The 19,294-nt window shown below is 39.0% G+C and overlaps 1 protein-coding gene across 1 annotated transcript in view; it reads right to left on the bottom strand.

The window, feature by feature from the left end:
- Positions 1–19,294, bottom strand: part of STK31 (serine/threonine kinase 31) — a 33,210-nt gene that overhangs the window by 6,748 nt on the left and 7,168 nt on the right. Inside the window, exons 8-20 of the mRNA XM_088519707.1 lie at positions 18,035–18,150; positions 17,072–17,231; positions 13,232–13,354; positions 9,555–9,734; positions 7,518–7,634; positions 6,442–6,561; positions 5,849–5,980; positions 4,371–4,472; positions 3,323–3,403; positions 2,859–2,984; positions 2,052–2,177; positions 1,725–1,811; positions 936–1,085 (exon numbers count right to left, since the gene is read on the bottom strand). Coding sequence (XP_088375833.1) covers positions 936–1,085; positions 1,725–1,811; positions 2,052–2,177; positions 2,859–2,984; positions 3,323–3,403; positions 4,371–4,472; positions 5,849–5,980; positions 6,442–6,561; positions 7,518–7,634; positions 9,555–9,734; positions 13,232–13,354; positions 17,072–17,231; positions 18,035–18,150 — 1,620 coding nt within the window. The remainder of the gene's footprint in view (positions 1–935; positions 1,086–1,724; positions 1,812–2,051; positions 2,178–2,858; positions 2,985–3,322; positions 3,404–4,370; positions 4,473–5,848; positions 5,981–6,441; positions 6,562–7,517; positions 7,635–9,554; positions 9,735–13,231; positions 13,355–17,071; positions 17,232–18,034; positions 18,151–19,294) is intronic.

Below are 19,294 nucleotides of genomic sequence, written 5' to 3'. Positions count from 1 at the left end.
GGTGCTAGAGAACACGAGCTGCAGAAACGTCTCAGATCGTTGTGGGGGACTTCAGCTTCCAGAGATTTCTGCTAAGTCTTTCTGCTAGAGACTCTCTCTAACATTTTGAGCTTTGAGATTTATAAAAGGAGAACTATGAAATGTTCAAACATGGAAGACTCTGCATGAGATTAACAGAAAACACATCTCTAAAGTGGAGATAAAGGCAGTAAAAATACGTAAAAATGTACTTTTATTTAGATGTATTTTCTGCTTTCTTTAATAAAGATGAAGCAAGCATGTAGCATAAAAGAAACTTGAGCTTTTTGATCTAAAGTTCAAAAAAAAAAAAAGTACATGTGACTACAAAAGGATCTGTCTTCACTACACAAACACAATGAATAGTAAGAAAAGATTGCGTCCTTAAAGATTGGATTTTTCTCCATAAACAACTATGCAATTCTTGGCCAGAGAATCTGAGGATTAACCTTAAATCAGCTTATGCAGATAATCAGGAACGTGAATTTAAAATACTAGAACAGATGAAAACTCATTGGGATCCCATTACCAATAAAGTAGAAGGGCAACACTTCACAAGAGCTAGACTACCCCCTGCTTCTTCTAACATGAGTTCTTATACTCACTTGTGATGATGCTGACTACCATGAACACACAAGACAGGCACACAGGTATGACAGTTTCTAGCCTTCAGTTCATTCCTTTAACTAGTGCCTATGCTCACAAGTCTTCTCCCTGTCCCTCAGGATCAGACTGCACTTACAAAATTTTCAACAAAATTCAAATTGCCCAACCCTCTTCAGAATAGGGAACAGGAGTCCCACAGCTGGGCACACATCTATCAGCAAGTCTTATAAGCTCCAAATGCACTTGTTATTTTGATACTTAATTCTGATCGAAGGTCACTGAAGGGTGCTGGATTCTGTTTTTTGTTTTACCTCTGTTTTTGTGAAATCAAAGTCTCCAACAATCCCCTGTTGTCGATTCACAGCAAAAACATTATTTCCATGCAGAGATCCATGAACTATACTGGCTCCATGCAAAGTGCTTAGACCTTGGGCCACTCCTTTCATCACTTTTAGCACTTCCTAGAGATTAAACATTTTTAGTGTTTAAGATATGTACAAAAAAGGCAAAGCAAAGCACGATCTACAAATATTCAGACTTCCTGCCAATACTGTTTCACAAAGCATGTATTAATTCCCAGGAAGATTTTGCTGACTGTCAGAATCAATCAAGAGAAAAATGCAGTCACTGCTTAACAAGTCACAAACATTATGCAGGGAAACAAACAAACATTCAATAAATAAAACACATGCTTTAGGACAAACATTTATAACTTGCTCCCAGTAAACAGAACTGGAGAAGAGGCTGCATGAGCTTCTGGCTCCATTTCTGTGAAAAAAAATGGCTGTCAAACTGCCTGTAAAGAACTCTGGAAAAATTAAGGAGGGTAGAGAGAAGTCCTGTAAGCTAGAAGAATGCCCACCACCTTTACAAAAAACACACTCCACACATTCAAACAAAAACCTCTTTAAGAAATTACAGCCTGACTGACTACATGTAAAAATATTAACTAATCTATCTTGTAAGAGTTTGTATAGTGACTGCATGCCACCAGATGAGGTTACATTGGTGAAATACTGTGAAGCAGTAGCAGGCAAAGCTCAGTGAGAAAGGCTTGGTTCAAACACAGAAGTGCTGATATTCTAAGCAGTTATACTTACTTTTAATGTTAAAGGTGCATCAGACTGTAAAGCTTCCAGACTTGCCCCTGGATAATATGGGACCATTAAATACACCAGAGGATCAGACTTCAACAAAACAACAAAAAAAATATTAAAAATAGATTGTTTAAAATATCAGAAATATTAGAATATTTAGCATGCACTGCATGTACAATAAATCAAGTATGTTTTGCTGTGTTATCCAAAGTAAACTTCAGCAATGAAATGTTTTTCTGATTCAAAACAAAACAAACAAAAAAGCTTTATGGCCCAATGTTAAATCTTCCAATGCAAAACAGAAACCAACATCACCAATTTGAATCTTGCCTTGCAGAAAAGAAGAAACATCAGTTGTAATAATCCAGAGTTCTCCTTCTGCTGAACCCAAGCTCTGTGATATTTGGCAACTCTTTCTATCACTTTGGTTTCTGAATTTGTATCTACAGAATATCCCTGAAAAACAGAACAAATACCCAAGCTACAAGTCCTAAAACCTACAATATGACACAGAAATGCCTATTGTTAGGTTCCATTAAATGACCTTCTCTGGTACTTATTACAAAATTTGAATTCCAACTGTCATGGATTATTCTCATATTCACTCATTAAAGCTTAGGAAGTTTGGAGTAGCAAAATAGGTAGTGTTTCTCTAATCTGAGATGCGTATAAACCAAGCGAAAAGCAAATAGATTTACAACTATGCCTCTCCATACTATATCCATTGGGTCTCTCAGTTGCTAGTAGATCAGAAAAGAGTCAGAGAAAGGGAAAAGAATCAGTTCCTGAAACTGTAAAATCATACAAAACAGGAATATAAAACAGTATCTGCAAAAAGAAAAGGAGTAATGAGCAGGAGAAAGGGCCCACCAAATGCCAGAAAGAAGGCAGCAGAGGGAAGCATCATTTACAACTACTGTCCTCTAGGGAGTAGGAAAGAAAAAAAGAAAAATAAAGTCAGAAGAAAACACAGAACTTCCTTTCCATAAGGAAACAAGGCTTTGTGCTCTACAGGCTGGTCGAACAAGATCTGCTAAGCACAGGAATGAGACCAGCCCAAAGTTCAGGCAGAATCAGTTCATTAACAAGCCTAGGGCTCACCGACAGTGCTTCTACTGAAGTCAGTAACAACATTACCTTCAAAAGAACCTTCTGATCCTGAATTTCTGCACACACTAAAGGTCGCTTTGTGCTCAGTTCTTTCATGGGTTCCACGTCTAACAGGTCTCGCTCCAAGCTAAGTGTCAGAAGTCCACCAGAATTCTGAAGCACATGCACACACAGTAACACACACCACATTTAACAGCTGTGAGATTCAGAGACTTGCATTATCTCCTTCAATAAGCTCAAAGCACAGAAATAGCTTGGATTGTTAAAAACAAAGTTACACCATCTACTACAAGAGGCTGGCTGTAAGCCAACACCATGGCAAGACAAAAAGTACCTTGCTTCGACCTCACCAGCAGGGAGAAGGGGAATGAGAGAAAAGGGTATTTGAGAGTACAAAGGAACAGGGGCTGTACAGAGTGTTCCTGCTGCAGAGCCTTAATAGTGTCCTAAACATTAACGGACATGGCTTCAGCGATTCCTGCACTGCTTACCATATACTTTAGGATTCCTGCTTCTGGATATAGAAGTGGCAACTCGGGGAACCATTTCTGCACCAAATAGGTAAGCTTCTCCTGAATGAAGAGAACATGGCTTCTGACATGTGCTCCTGTACACATCATCCATTTGCAGTGTTTATCCAGAATATTCAAAAACACATCCACCATGACTGTACTCTATTACCTTCCTAGGCAGCATCCCTCAGAACACAACTGCTACACCCTTTCCAAAAACAAACAAAACAACAAAACACAGACCAATATAGCATCTCAAGGTGCGTAAATTCCTGAAAGCTCTTGAGAATGGGTAACTGAGGTTCTAAAGAGCTCGTGTGCTGTCAAGGAAAATATTCCATCTTTTTCACAGTAGGCCCTAGTAGGCCTGGACAAAACACAACCTCATTAGGAGTAAATGGAGGAAGACAAATGAAGTTGTAACAGACCAGGATATCCAAGAATCTTCAGGCCCTGCATGGCTTTAATGCAGCACAATAATTACTGCGGGTACATGCACACTCTACTGCATCTATAAGGCAGATGCATCACTATCAGAAGTCTTGCTGCCTTGCAATTTACTTGCAAGACAACAGTTTCAGATTCTTCCCCCAACTTCGGGCACTGCAATAAAGGGTGACCTCTTTTTTTCCACTTCAGGAAAAGCCCTGTTCTCACCTAGTGGTAAGGAAAGGTTTCCTTCCTTCTTACCAGAAATACAGCCTTTCTTCAGCAACTGAGCTTGCTCTGTCACCTGCAGCAGCTCTGGGTTGAGAGCTACAAGCCCCATTTCTAGCTCCTTCCCTGCCCTTCTCAGCAGGATCTTAAAAGATTACATTCAGGTAGAAGAACCAGAGCTGACCAACTTCCTTCCTTTCCTTATTTCTGAGGAACACACAATCTCATTTTGGAGGTATTGCCCCAAAAGGACCATATTAATACTCAATATTACAATAATTACTTTATTTTGCCTAGAACACACATTGAAATAAACACAGATGCATTTCATACAGTTTTGTTTTAGCTGCTTAAATAACATCATACTTACATATTCTTCTTGTTCCTTGTATATTTCTTGGAGAACACTATTTCGCAGTTCAGCAATTTTATCCTTTATTCTTGTCATTTCAAACTCACTGTAATCATCCGACTGCATAAAGAATAACAGTTACTGCATGCAATTCTCACTGATATTATATCAAATAAGCTACTATGCAAGGATTAAAAAGCAACTATGGTATGAAAACTAAGTGCCTTCTCAAATGTATATTTTTCCTCTGCCTCCTTCCTGGAAATTCAAAAGAATCTTGTAAGAGCTAAATACTGGAAAAGCTGCCTGGATTAGCTTTGTGACAAACTGAATGTTCTAGCTTTCTGCCTCCTTGTTTCACAAGTTAAGGAGGATTTTTTTTAAAAAAATTAGCTGATCATATATAATCATAACAGTAACATCACTTGTCTACCAGCAGCACCAGCCTCCATCAACCATTCTTTCTTCCCCTCCTTATAAGGGGATATTTGCTCCATGTCACCTCACTTATCAGAAATCCTTTTTCAAATGGGTGTCTTTAGCATTGCTGATCTTAAATCCCTTCGGCAGCTTGCGGCCCCTTTACAGGGCAGCACATGCACGCACACACACACGGATTCTCTCCTCAGCACTGCCAGGATGATTTAACCACAGATCTAGAACTCCCACATCAGTAAAGTGAATGGCACTAATGCTGCAACAATGTTTGTCTCATCTGAAGGGAAGGAAGAAAACCCCCAAAATTAATGCAATGCTGAATTCTGTCACCAAAGGAGAGGCACACATGTTACTGAGGAAAGTGGTTGGGAATGAGAGGGACAGCTTCAGTAATGAAGGTTCAACAGGTAGAAGAAATGTAACATACCTGCTCTTACGTACTTAAACAGAAGAGGCAAGATGGACTTTAGCAATACCAAAATGAGACCTAAATGCAAAACCTTCTTCCTCTGGACTGCATAGTGCAACAGAGGCGCTAGGAAAAGTAGCTACACAAGCAGCAGAGGGGAGATCAGACGGTTCGGAGTACTGAACAGCAAGAGTGTGTTGGCAGGAGCACCTCTACCCTTCCCAGCTCGTTCAGAGCTGGCTCAACCTTAGTAGCAGCTGGATTTTGGGAAGGATTTCATTTATCTTATAATGCAGCATCACCTAACTACAGTAATGAGGGAGACAGACATTCAGCTCTCCACACAGGAGCTAAAAGAATGGTGCTGTGTCTTCAGAGTGAGATGGGAGAGTTGCTATGTATCACACCCTTGCAGAGCAGCTATGTTTTTATTTTAAACCACTCAAGCTTAACCTCAGGGGCTTAACACACTTTTGTAGTTAAAGGCAAATTCAGGTCAAGCTACCTCAAAATGCCTGCTCAGCTAGGACTTAAAACACATCTTACAAGTACAGAAAACCTATTCCATGTAATTATCACTTATTTGAAATATACAAAGGTAATGTTTCTAAACCATTTTTTTTTTAAAAAATCTGCAAAGTTTTCATACTTCCTCAAAGTTGCTCTTTTCAACCAGCTTCCATCTTAACTGGGCCTTTAAATTTTTCAGAGTCTTCTTAATGGATGTTAAGTTGTCAGTATTAGGTCTTTTATTCAGCCATTCCACTGCCTCCTTTTTGAACTAAGAAGAAGTAGAAGTCAGAAAATGTTCAAATACTATTTTAAATATACTTTAGTCCAATATTTTACAGAAAGTGCCTGAAGCCTACATGAATTCAGCTTTTCACAACTGTTCCCACAAAAACAGGTTTTTATTTTGTTTAACAACCTCTAGAAAAAAATTTTACATATGGCTTAATCTCCTTAAATTACAAACAACAGTTTGTAACTAATCTGATTCATAAAGAATCAGAAAACTCTAACTTCCATTCTTTATTTTTTAGAAGTGCCTTTTATTTTTAAATGAATGAAGCTTTGCCTGTATAATGAACAGCTACAGGTCATAATTAGGCTTTAACTTGATCTCTCATCACCAATATATTCAATAATTTCCAACAGGAAAGAGAAAAAAGAACATGTTTTAAAAAAATTAGGTCAGAAAGGGTTACTAATAGAGGTCTGACAAATAATGTGCAAACCAACCTCAACACTGTCCAAGTATTTGTTCTGTATGACAGTGATTAGATGTTGCTCTTGACGAATCTTACGTATAACTTCATTGTAAGCGCTTGTAATTATTTTCTCATCTGCCTCATCATGCTCCTGGATTGAATTACAAAGAGAAGGATTAAAGGCTAGGAATCACTTGCCCCTTATAAGCACCAACATTTAAAATAAAGTTTTAACTGAGAAATTCCAACTGTTAATAGGAGAGACCATATATACAAAGAGTTACCACGTCTTAAAGAAATTTCCAGTAGCTTCAGTTGAATAAAACTGTCACTTCTATTGAGAAACTCAAGATTTCTTCCACAGCACGTGAAATAAATGACAGCAAGTTTAAATAAATACAAAGAATCAAACTTTTCTTCTAAACAAGAGCCATGAATTCTATTGCAGACAGCAGTCCCAAGCCCAGGCCGAATTTACTGTTAGTACGATGATACATGATTAGGGGAGACATTCAACTTGGTGATGTGACTGTTCTTCTAGCATAGCAGAGACTGTCATTGTAGATATGGCACATATCTCAGGATTAGCAGAAGAGAATGGAAGAAATGCTTTGCAGAAAAGGTAAGCAACTATAGAGGAGATTGGCATTAGAAAAAAAGTTACCAGTAAGGCAAGAACATTTGTTTAAAACAAAAAGACGGTGATGAAAAGCCATTCATCTCTGGACTGAAAAACTGAAACTATTCATAACTAAATTTACTTTTAATCATCTACATTTTTATCTTTATTCAGAGATGCAAATCCATTATTTTAACAGATGCACTGAAACTTCTAATAGCACGAAGGAAGTCTTTCTGTGCATAAAAGCAGAGAATGAGTTTCTCTACTAGCTCTTAGCTAAATCAGTCAGAGGAAAGTTTCTATAATCAGAAGTTGATCTCCCTCTCTGGGGAACCATCCAAGTGATCACTTTCTATCACACATCCACAAAGCAATAAACATCATTTTGTAATGAACAGACCCACCTACTACTTTAAGAAAAGCTTTAAACAAAAGTGAAAGATGCGTTAAACACATAGAAGTCAGCAGGGAAGATCAGAACTCACAGCTAAGTCGGTCTCCAGTTCTTTACAAATATCCAGCTCAGCCTTTTTCAGAACTTCATCCACATTGCCAATCACTTCCTCTATATTCAAAGATTCTTCTGCCATCAGGTCAAAACACTTGTTGGGGGTGGAGGAGAGGCATAAAACAGCATGACAATTGAAGGTTAAAGGCAGCAAGCAGATAGGATTGCAAAACAGAAAGACAAGAAATATACATGAAGACTGAGTTACCCAAAATCTGATCGTGATTTGTGTCAAATATCACCTTTAACTTGTTGACATTTGATTCATAGAGCAATTTATAGAACTACCAGCACTAAAATTCACCAGGCAAAAGCAGGGTATTTCTTGCCTTGAATAGGTTTTGTCTTCCTAACCTTTCATTTTTCAGGCAAGTGAAACAGTAGAAGAATCCCAATCCCTCTTCTGTTGAGTTTGATGTCAAAATTAATTATCTTTATTATTTTAACATGTTTTCCTAATGAAAGGAGTTGAAAGAAGGGACTTGAAGGCAACTTCCTCATTCTGCACAACTACCGAAGTCTGTATTCCTATCTCTTCTATCACAACTGAATAGAGATAAGGCAACATTAAAGATAAAATTCACGACTAGCTCCCTATGCACAGAACAGCATAAAAGACATCCCCACAGCAGAATGTGCTACTTTGAAAATGTTAAGTGCTCCAGCTATGTTATTATTATAGGTCAATAAGCCAAAATCTCTTCTGAACTTTGGCACTGAATTAACTCATTTTCCATACATGCAACACACTACCCTCAATTAACTGCACACAGAAATCACGGAACCCCACCTGCATGGCTTTTACCCAGTCTAACAGCTGACATGGTCCTCATCATCTGCAAGTAACTACCTGCACTTACCAGCACTATAGCACACACCACATACACCAAGCTTGCACTGCTGCCCAGGAGCATGTCACCAGGTCACAGCACAGCTGTGCACAACAGCATCTGGCCACAGCAAACACTCTAGGCACCAAGAAACACGGGGCAGAAACAGCTGATTCACTACAGACAGAATGGTAGGACCCTTGTGGACTTCATACAATTCACATGGGCAGAAAGGGTCTTCTGACAGTCAGAATATTTACAAACAACAGCGGCAGGATGGAGCTCAAAGCTGGGCCTGCAGAGGGAGAGCACTATACATTATTCCTCAATAGATTTAGAGCCCTAAACTGAGCAAGAAGAGTAACAACAGTAAGCACAGGGACAGAAGAGAATGAGGAATTTATTTCCCAACTTTCTCTTTGTTTAAACAAAAGAAAATGCAATTGCTGACATCCACTTGCATCATTAATCCTCTTAAAAAAAAAAAAAAAAAATACACCCACCCCTTTACTTCAGCATCCCAAACCTCTTGCAACTGACCAAAAGGGAGAGTGCATCAGAACAGTATTTCAGCATTAAACACTGCAGGACATGCAAGCAAGACAGGACAATTTCTTGCTTGCATAAATTCTCCACACTCAGTGTTTCAAAAAAGGTGAGGGAAAAACAAACAAACAAAAAATGCCTGTAATCTGTAGGTAAATCATTTCAGGTCAGATCAACTTTTCCAAGTGTGCTAAATCCTCATTTTCAGTGACCTTTCATTAACTCTTTTCAGCATTAATTCTGTACTAGCATTGTTTAAAGTGTGAATTCTCTCCATCCAACAGCTGCTTGAAAGAACTAACTGCAGTGTTTAAGTGGCATCACGAATGGACAGCACACCCATACAACTGCCGCATGAAAGCGCTGATACTTTTACAGAAGATTTCCCCATCCTGTCCCCCATGAAAGTGGGAAACCTCACTCGGCACCATCTCACTGCTAGGTAACACTAAGTATAGAGGCAAATTACAAGTCTACTCCACCCTCTCCCTCTGCATCGAGGCACTACAGCTCAGTGACATTCTTCATGAGCACAATCTCAAGGCCGTGGGTCCCTGTTAACACCAACTGGACAAGAGGCAAGTTTAACACCGCACCCAACTCATCTCTCTGACCAGCAGGATTGAAGGACTGCTTACCTTTACAATGCCACTGAACCAGCCAGTGAGAGTTTGCAGAGCAGTGTTTGTATCATTTCTGACACGAATGAACTCCTCCGTTTTAGCACGCTGCCACTTAAAGAACTGCTCAAATACCTGCTCAGCCTCCTCTGTTTCATGAGCTTGGCCATATGCCACCTCCAGGGATGCAGACAGCTCCTACACACCAGGGAAAGCAAACATAAAACAGCAAGTTTGTTAATGGCAAGAATTGTGTGACAACATACTGTATATAAAATCAGGACATTTAGCATAGAAATAGTATTACCTGCTGGCATGAAATTATTTCTAGTTCAAAACCTCTTTCTACACCCAAAAAGTATCTTTGCTCTCCAATCTCCTGCCAGCTACCAGTCAATACGATGCAAGAGAGGATCTTACACCACACTATGATTTTACATTCAAAATAAGGAAGGAAAAAGCATCCTAACAAGCATAACAGCTCATAAGAAAATGTTTCTATTCCTAGGGACAGGATTTTCAAGTTACACTCCTATGATAAAGGCCAAAAAGGGAGTCAATGTACAATGCTACTTGTAGAAATGTTCAACTACAGAAAACAAAATGAACTTGTCGTTGAAAAACCAGGGGGCAACCAGACACCCAAGGAATCCTTCTGGACCGATATATCACCTCGAGAGTTTCTAAAGAAACCTTTTATGATCCATCATCATCATACAGACTTCCTAGATGGAAACGCAGTTGCCCATGTGTCTGACACTTCCAAGGCCCACTGAAATTTTTTTTTTTTTTTGAAGTCTGTAAACTTCTACTTCTATCTAAAAGTTTACTATTCTGGAAATATATAAAGCTTAGGATTTGCCTCTTTTTGACTTATATTTGAAAACAAACCGAAGTATTACACACAAGGGAACAGCACCAAGACAAAGCCCAGCACAAATAAAATCACTTTTAAGGAAAATATGGTCTATCAGATGAACTGAAGACACAAGTGGGAGGCAGAGGGGAATGTATCAGTCAATCTTCTGTTGAGACATTCCGTTAGTGAGCAGCCTTCTTTGCATCTGGTTAGGGCATGTTAAAAATGTTTGAGTGCTACATTAACACTTGTAGGCAATCTGTGGTAGTTCAAAAGCTAAAGCTCTAAAGAGTGGCATTCCAGTGGACAACCTGTGCTTTTGTGCTAAATGCCACCCTTCAGCTTTCAATATCCATACCAAGTAAGATGTATTACCTCATTTCATTTGTCTCCATTATTCCCTACCAGAAAACAACTACAGAAATCCTAAGAAAAATCTGTTGACAGCTTGCTGAGATGCAGTGTTCACTTTTTTTTTTTCCCTCCTTCCTCAGATCCCAGAAAATTTGAGTTAATCTGAGACCTTCCCAAGGAACAGCAAGGTCACGTAGAAAAACACCAAAACACTCACTTTTCATAAGAGTCAATTTTGCAGACTCAGAAGCCTCCTATAGACTCAAAAGCCAACATAACACTATCAAACAAGCTAAAGTCACATGTCAGGAGTCTTTCAAGTATTTCAAACACCAAGAGGTCAATAACAGCAACCAATACAACTCAAGAGTAAAACAAGACAGACTGCCATACACTGTCACCCCAAGCCAGAACACAGCAGCGCTGACCACCTCGCTAAGGACTGCGGGTACTGCTGAGGTGAAGCAGGAAGGTACACTACAGAGGCACCAGAGTAACATCTCAAACAAAAGCAGAAGAATTTATTCACATTAAATGCATGTTATTGTAAATAGTGATCATGAAAAATTATTAAAATATAACTATATAAAATTATACAACTAATTTCTTAACAAATGTTACTATAACTAATAGCACTTGTTTAGTACAATATATTGCTTAAAGCAGCAATTTCCATCAAAGCCAGATGACATGAGTTATGTATAAATATGCTTGTCTAAGCAAATACGAGTAGGCTGGTGCTAAATTTATGGAGAATACTTGAAACACAAGTGCACAACATTTTTCTCAAATTCTTTTTCAAACAGCTGGACTTTAATACATCAGGTCCATCAGGCTAGAAAAAGGCAAGAAAAGTTATGTGTAAATGGTACAATAAGGGAAGGTTATTTCAACCTGTACACTCAAGGAAAGAATGCCGTAAGTTACATTCAACTTCTCATTTATTTTGCATACTATAAACGCATTCCTTAAAACATTAGCTTTGCACTGCATATTTTCATATTTTCAGCCAGAGAGGCATTAGCTCTCAAGCTCCTGTTCTGAGAGCCCCTGGAAAACTCTTGTTTCTGGAGGACAGCACCACATCTCCTCTTCCCCTCCATTAAACAGCAAGCAAGGTTCTTACTACTTTTGGTTCAAGCTTATTTTCACTTCCCTTAGTGGCAGAAGTTTTTCACCTTCTCACACAGAGGATCATGACAGTTAATCTAAAGAACTTAAGTCATTTAATACAGCCAGTAGCATCTTAGTACATCTTCAAATATTTTTAAAAGCTTATTAACATTTCACTGCACTACATTTATATAGGGGATGTTTAATGCCTACCACCTAGTGGATTAGCACAGCATAACCCGCAGAAACAGAGGAGAGAGAAAAGGAGAAAAAAAAAAGAAAAAGAAAGAAAAACAACTCACACACCACTCCTCACACTTTCCTGTTTTTGAGGAGCTTTGAAGGAGCTGGAACTGGGTCTGCACAAGCTGTGAAATGCTACCCATGCAAATTCTAAGCAGCCATCAACCTGCAGATTGGACCAGGGCCCAGAAATAAGTGTATCAAAACATATTTTTGAATGGCATTTAAAAATTATTCCATCAGAAGTCTCTCCAATGCTTCAGTTTTATTAATGCTATTCCAACCATATACAACTGTGTGCCACCTGTCATCTTGGTACTTTTGTCTGCATCTAAGATTACTGAATTTCTACAATAAACAGGCTGAAACAGCTTAAGGAAGAATTGGCATTTACTCACCATATTTTTACAGAAAATTCTTACATTTAGACTATTTTAAAGACTAATTACTTAAGAACATTGTAATTAGATTTTCCTCAAGAACAGCAGTTACTTTCCCAGGTAAAACTGGCTTCTCAAAATGGGTTGCCCAACATTAGTTTCACTGGGTCATGCAAGCAGCATGTACTGTTGCCCTGCTTGGAAGACACCTCCTGAACAAGTCCCCATCACCATCCAAAGCAGAGAGTAAAGTGGTGGGCTCATCAACATAGGGATCCATCCCCACGGACAGGAATGGCAATTGAAGGACAAAAGCTAGGTCACTGAATCCCAAGAGAGACCTCTAGAGTCAATACTCTTTTATGGGAAAGTTGGCTGGCTTTCTTCTTCACCTTCTCATTTGCCACTCACAGCAAACAAGTATCTCAGTATCAGACAGGAAAACAGCAGCAGGACCACTCTGCAGACTGAGCAGGTAGAAACTGAGCTGCTGCTTAGGTTGGCTTGCATAGTTCCACATCATGGTAAGGAGGGATGTTAACACCATCAACCCAACCAAGATAAAGATTTATACGTAAAACAGATTGATCCAAATTCTATGCATAAGAGTCATCCTAAAGGCAGCTCACAAATACAAGCTTTCAACTACTGCTGTTGAGGTGTCCAACCGTAATACATATTTAAGAAACACACCCCACAGGTTCTCAGTGTTTAAGAATCAAAAACCATAAAAGCGCATTCCCTACCTGCAGTGTTTGGGAGCGCTCAGAGAGGGGCAGCTGATCCACTTCCAAAATTAGTTCTTCCACTGCAGAATACAGATTGGCCTGCACCTCATTTCTCTTTGTAATCATTTCGTCGCTTTCATCCTACATAGGAGAAAGAGCAAGTCAGCAGGTCACATCCAAATTCCAGGCATACAGGCAGGCAGGCAGTAGGAAGTGAAGTGGGAGAGAGGGAAGGAGTGTGACTTCAGCAAAGTTTAAGTAGTACAATATAGACCTGACCAGGAACAAGTGAAAATAAGTTTGCTTTTCCCTTCTGCTCCTGTGGCAATTACCTTGCACAGCTACTGACTTCTTCACAGGGTAAGGCTAATGGCATCATCAGAGCTACAGAAGCAAGTTTTTCAGTGACTGATTCTTGAATAGGGGACTCTTAATTTTGACTATTAAAAGCTTAAATGTCTCAGTTGTCCTTCAGTTATAATTTGTATTAACGAATTTAGAATTTGGATTACACGCACTTCCATGCATAGTAGATTGCATGTACAAAGTTAGACTGCAAAAGCTTCCTTGCTGGTGAAGGAAATTCTAGAACCAGAAGACCTTTCACCAACTTCTTCCCTACCTTGCTGCAGGAAAGATGCTAATCTGCCCACTCCATGCTGACTGCCTGCAGCAACATCATTAAGCTAAAGGTAGTTTTCTACAAACAAAAAATGAAGTATCCCACAGGTGATTGGCAGGATTAGGTCCAATGGGAAGAGAACCTCACATTCACATCAGATAAGCTACATAACAGACTCACCAAAACCACATGTCCTGAACTGAACAGACAGAGTTAAAATCACTAGGCGGAAGTATGTTTTCAGCCTTCTCTTAGTGTTTTCATCTAACATGGCAATAAGAGTATAAATATCTTTATAAACAGGAAAATTACAGCTTTAAAGACCTGCTGTAAAGGCTCACATCTCCAGGGAAGAGGGAAAAAAAAAAAAAAAGAAAAAGGCTCAGGCTCCTATAAGAGTGTCCTGACACAAGAGTGTCAAAAATAAATTAAAATAAGAAAGTCTCAAAGGCATGTAGTAAGAAAACACAAAACAAGGAGAAACAAGAGAAACCTCAGGGGACAATGCCTGTTTCCAATACGGCCAAAGAACTTCTAAAACACAGTAAAGGACTACTTCCTACCAAAAAAGGGGGAGGTCTGTATATACACAGAGATGTCCAAAGATTTGGAATTTAGTTTATGCAGTGAAAGCTTAAACATTCACTAAATCATTTAAGTCCATGTAAGGTGGACTAGAAAACATTTGGGTCTAAGAGAAAGGACAGAATGAGATCAAGGGCTAGAAATTGAAATGTTTCCTGCAACTAAAAACCCCAAGCTACAGAACAAAAGGCAATGGGAAACCCAGTTAGCAATTTAAAAGAGACTGTAGCTTGGCTGCACATTAATGAGCAGAATTTAAAAAAAAAAAAAAAAATAGAGACACACACACACACTGTGGAGCTCTACACATCAGTTGAGTATAAGTAAAATCTACTTTGTTTGCTTAACAGGCACTTACACACTTGGTGGACATCTCTGGTGGCCAAAAACATACAAAACTTAAGAGTGTTTGCTGTTTTGTCCTCATAAGACAACAGCCATGGAAAAATAGTTTTAAAATGGAAGATATTCTCAGAAAAAGCAAAAATAATACACTGTGTCACTAAACCACCCAATAAGAGTAGTACAAATTCTCGTGCAAAGACCAGCTTTAGCTCAGGTTCACTGCAGTAGCTGTAGCCCCATGCTAAGACTCATTCTCAAGACTTCACCTCCCAAAGACTGCAGAGGGCTCAAGACAAATTCCATGAGCACCAAAGTGTCCCGCTTCCAGCTGCTACCACTTCATCCTGAAAACTCAATTACTTCTTCAGACAGCCTTAAACAAGCCTTCCCACTTGCATGTCCTTTGCCCTTTTCAGGCAATCTGGGGAACTACCCGACACTGGGCACAACTCTTGTTTACTGTTCTTTTCCCCCCATTTTAAATACTTGTGACACTACTGTGGCAACTCGCTCTCTTCCAAGAGCAGAAATTTTGAAAGGTGATGGCACTCTTCAACAGTCAGACTTCACCCCACTAGCCCTTTACATCTCTGCAAAACACTGCAACAAGAAGCGGTTCCAGAATGGAGGAGGGAGGAAGCAGTTGCTCAGAGTTTCTAAACAAAATTAGTTTTCAGGCCATATGTGAGGCCAAACCTCGTTAACAAAATACAGGGCTATATGAGCGCATGCCCAGTTACCAAAGGCAGCCCAGCATCACAACTTTGTTCCAATACTGTTTTAACTACTTTTAATAAGCACAACATACTCATGCAGATGTAACTTTACCATTAACCATTTACAGGAAGGAGTGGCAACAGAAACATTACATCTGACGTATTCCACAAATCAGTTAGTCAGACAATCCTCACACTCCAAGGATGAAACCTGCTTTCACAGCCCTCCTCACAGCTGCTTATTGGGTCTAGCACCCTCTTCTCCTTCCCACCGCTCCCGAAGGGAAAGTTGGCAAAAAGAGTAACACCCACATCTCCCCTAATAGATAAACTCACAAACTCCTCATTCCCATCACGACATCTGTCCTAACTCTGGTGCAGATTAAGATCCTTCATCCCCTCTAACCTCCAATATAGTTGAGTCAGAGCAAAACTGGATTAAGCGTGAAAATGAGTTCTAAGGTGACTGAAGCTCAGGAGTTGCTCCTAGTAGCAGATCTCTGCTTTATTTGTCCACTGTGTCTCATCAAGGCTCACAGATCTGCTTAAACTCAATTGTTGCAGGTAATCTCTGAAAGATTCCAACCACTACTATTTCATGTGGGATCAGGAATTCATCCAGGGAAACAAATCCCTAAGTCTAACCCAGGCCCTGCAAACAGGCTCTGCCTCCTCGTCCCTACTGCAGCAGGGCCTGGGCTCCTGGATACTTCACAACCCAGACATTCTCTTCCTATACATTACATCCCTATAAAAGGCATCACCAGGACATCATACGTTTGTTTACAGCGATCACTAGTTAAAACATTTGATTATGTCTCAGCAGATAAAAGAATCCTTAGTCACCCAGAACAACCAAATATATGCAACATTTGAGATGTTTTCATTACTTTTCTCTCCACACTTCTCATCATTGCTCATTTTCTACTTCATTCCACAGACTACTAAATCCATGTAAAAAAGCAACACTCCTTATGCAAACACATTTATGAAAATGTTAAATACATTTGCTTTATTATTCCCTGATCACAACAGCTTCCTTTTCTCTGCCTTACCACAATGCCTATCTCAGGAAGTACAGTTGTACTTTGGAGGTACAATTCATAATTGTCATTTTCCTCAGTACTCAGGCAGGCTTTTCCAGATCGGCTGTTGCAAAGAAGTTACACTAGATGGCAGCTTTCCCCTATACAAGCCCATCTTCCTACCAAACTCCCAAAATACATACTGCCCTCACCATAGGCAAGAAGCATATACCAAGCATTGGCAGGCTGCTTTAGAAAGGTTTTCAAGATAGCTGTGCAGCTGCAGCATCTGAAGTATTGCCTATTACAGCACAGAAAATCCTTAGCTACCACATTTTTATGTCCATCTCATTTTTATATCAAATCAAAATAGCACAAAGTTACCTGAAAATAACACCATTGCTATTCCAATTGCCAGCTAATGTAATCAAGCCTCCAATATTGCTTAACGAAGGGCAGGTTTTTCCTCTCTCTGTTCATGATAGCCAGCTACACTTACAAGACTAAAATATGGTCAATTGCATGTTAAATAATAGCTCTTGATGCAAACGAAATTCCAACATACCACATTTTTGCACAACTGAATCATCTCTTGAGCCAAGTCATACTCCACCCAAGTCTTCTGCAATTTTTCCAAGGAACAGGGAACGGTGAGACATCCTTCAGTAACCACTTCTATAGCTTGTGAGAGGTCTTCCCCAAAACGAGAATTCTTGTTTGCGTGCCTAAGTTGTAAGGAGGAAACAGCATCTTACCTGGAAAATATACTTTCAAGAATTCAAACATTTTAGAAGTTACTGCCACTTAGACCCACTGTATATAACTATCTTAAGACAGCACCTGTCATGCTAATAACTTAAATTGCTGCTACTATCTTTTGAAAGAAATTCCCATTCAACTCTAAAATTCCCTTCTGAGAAGCAAGCAAGCGGCAACACGAATACAAGCGTCGTAACATAGTAATGATAACACTGTGCAGAGACACTGTCTATCTTAGGTTTCATACCGTCTCAGACCAACATGTGTTTTGGAGGTTTGTTTTTAGGGGGAAGGAAAGGATTTATCTCCTGCAGATGTGTATACTTTAATAAAACAAAATCATCATTTGTAAAATGCTCTCATGTAGAGATAGCCCCTCTGAAAGGGCTCAGTGACCATTTCTATTCTAAGTCTTCTCTCCACTGCAGTTTGGCCCCTTCTTTTAAAGCTGAAAGGTAGTTTGGGCTAGCAAATGAGATACACCTCTCAATGGTCTAGGCACCAAAGGGAGCCTAACTGCCCTGCTACTTTTAAAAGCTAACTGCATTTAATAAGCATCTTCCTTGAAGCTGGAACCAAAAACTCTTCTCACAAAGGCTGTGGAAAAGAAGCATAGTGAATTAGAGCCATAATATGGCATCTTCCTTTAAGAAGTAACTGGGAAACAAGAAGCATGCAATCGTTTCAAGAGATAAACAGATAAATATATAGTAGTCTTAAAAAAAAAAAAAAAAAAAAAAAAAAAAAAAAAAGGAAAAAAAATACATACCTAATTTCTTTCAGTACCTTCACATTAGCAACCAAACTTCTCGTTTTTGTTCCTATGTGTTTACTTAAGGTTTTCTCAAAATGTTCAGCAGTTTCCCTAGATGCTTTCTTCTCTTCCTGAATCATTTTTCAAATTCGGAGAAAGGTTTCAGTAAATAAAAATATAAAGAAGTATCAACAGGTAGCCAAGATTACTAACACACAGGCCATAATTTGTATTTAAAAAAAAAAAAAAAAAAAAAAAAAAAAAAAACCAACACATTCAAATCAGCAACAAAATGCCTAGAAAAACACGTAAAACAAGAAGAATTAAAAAACAAACAAATAAAACCAAACAAACAAAAACACCACACACACACTACAGAGCCTTTTTTAAATGCTATTAGTTCCTTTCTTTCCTCTTATGTCAGTGGCAGAAGGTTCGGCAAGTAACACTTTTGTATTTTGTCCATTACAGCCATATTACTCCCAAGCTTTCAAAAATAATTATTTCCTCACTGAGGAAATCCTACTTACTAATACAGGAAAATGAAGTCTAGAAGCTCTTTAACCTCCTTTCTCTCATAACCACTATATCTCAAAGCGCTGCAGCTAGAACTCTTGCTGTATTAATAAACAACCTTACCTTCACCCAAAGAATTTTCTCAAGACTCAAGAGGGGAGAGAAAGAAAAAAAAAAAAAAAAAAAAAAACCACACTAAAGGAACACACATTAGTCTATATTTCTCCAGGAATATTAAAGCTAAAAGCACTTCCTCGCATACTGCAGAGATGCTTTTATAAGTGCCACATTTTTGATTAGTTTTTGCATCCAAAGTTCATGGCTACAAGTCTTTTTTCATTTGCAATTACTTGTCAGAGTGAGAAGAAAAAAATACGCTTCCAAAACACATAATCACTCCCTGTTTAAAAAGACACACACATACACACACAACACCACACACGCTGTGGGCAATCACAGGAGGAAAAGACAAATGGAAATAGTCAAGGAAACAATGAACAACAAAATGACAACAACAAAAAATACACAAATACAGACATTAAATGCTCCTAAGGACTGCTTGCTTTCAGTAAGTGTTCTTGGCTGCAAACATGTTTCATTGCTTGTTAAAGTTACTTCAGCTGGCACAGAAGTGCACAAACATGGTATCCTTGGCCAATGAGGAATCAGTGCAATGACAAGTGAGTATGTGCAAAACCACAGCTGCTCTCCTGAGGAGACACAACCGAGTAGCAGAGCTGGTTATGAATAGTTTTATTC

Source organism: Tinamus guttatus, unplaced genomic scaffold (assembly GCF_059628265.1).
Source record: "Tinamus guttatus ecotype Peru unplaced genomic scaffold, ASM5962826v1 Tinamus_guttatus_pri_ptg000067l, whole genome shotgun sequence".
NCBI classification, from domain to species: Eukaryota; Metazoa; Chordata; class Aves; order Tinamiformes; family Tinamidae; genus Tinamus; species Tinamus guttatus.
Note: the sequence above shows the minus strand (reverse complement) of the source record. Positions and strands in the feature narration are given on the sequence as shown.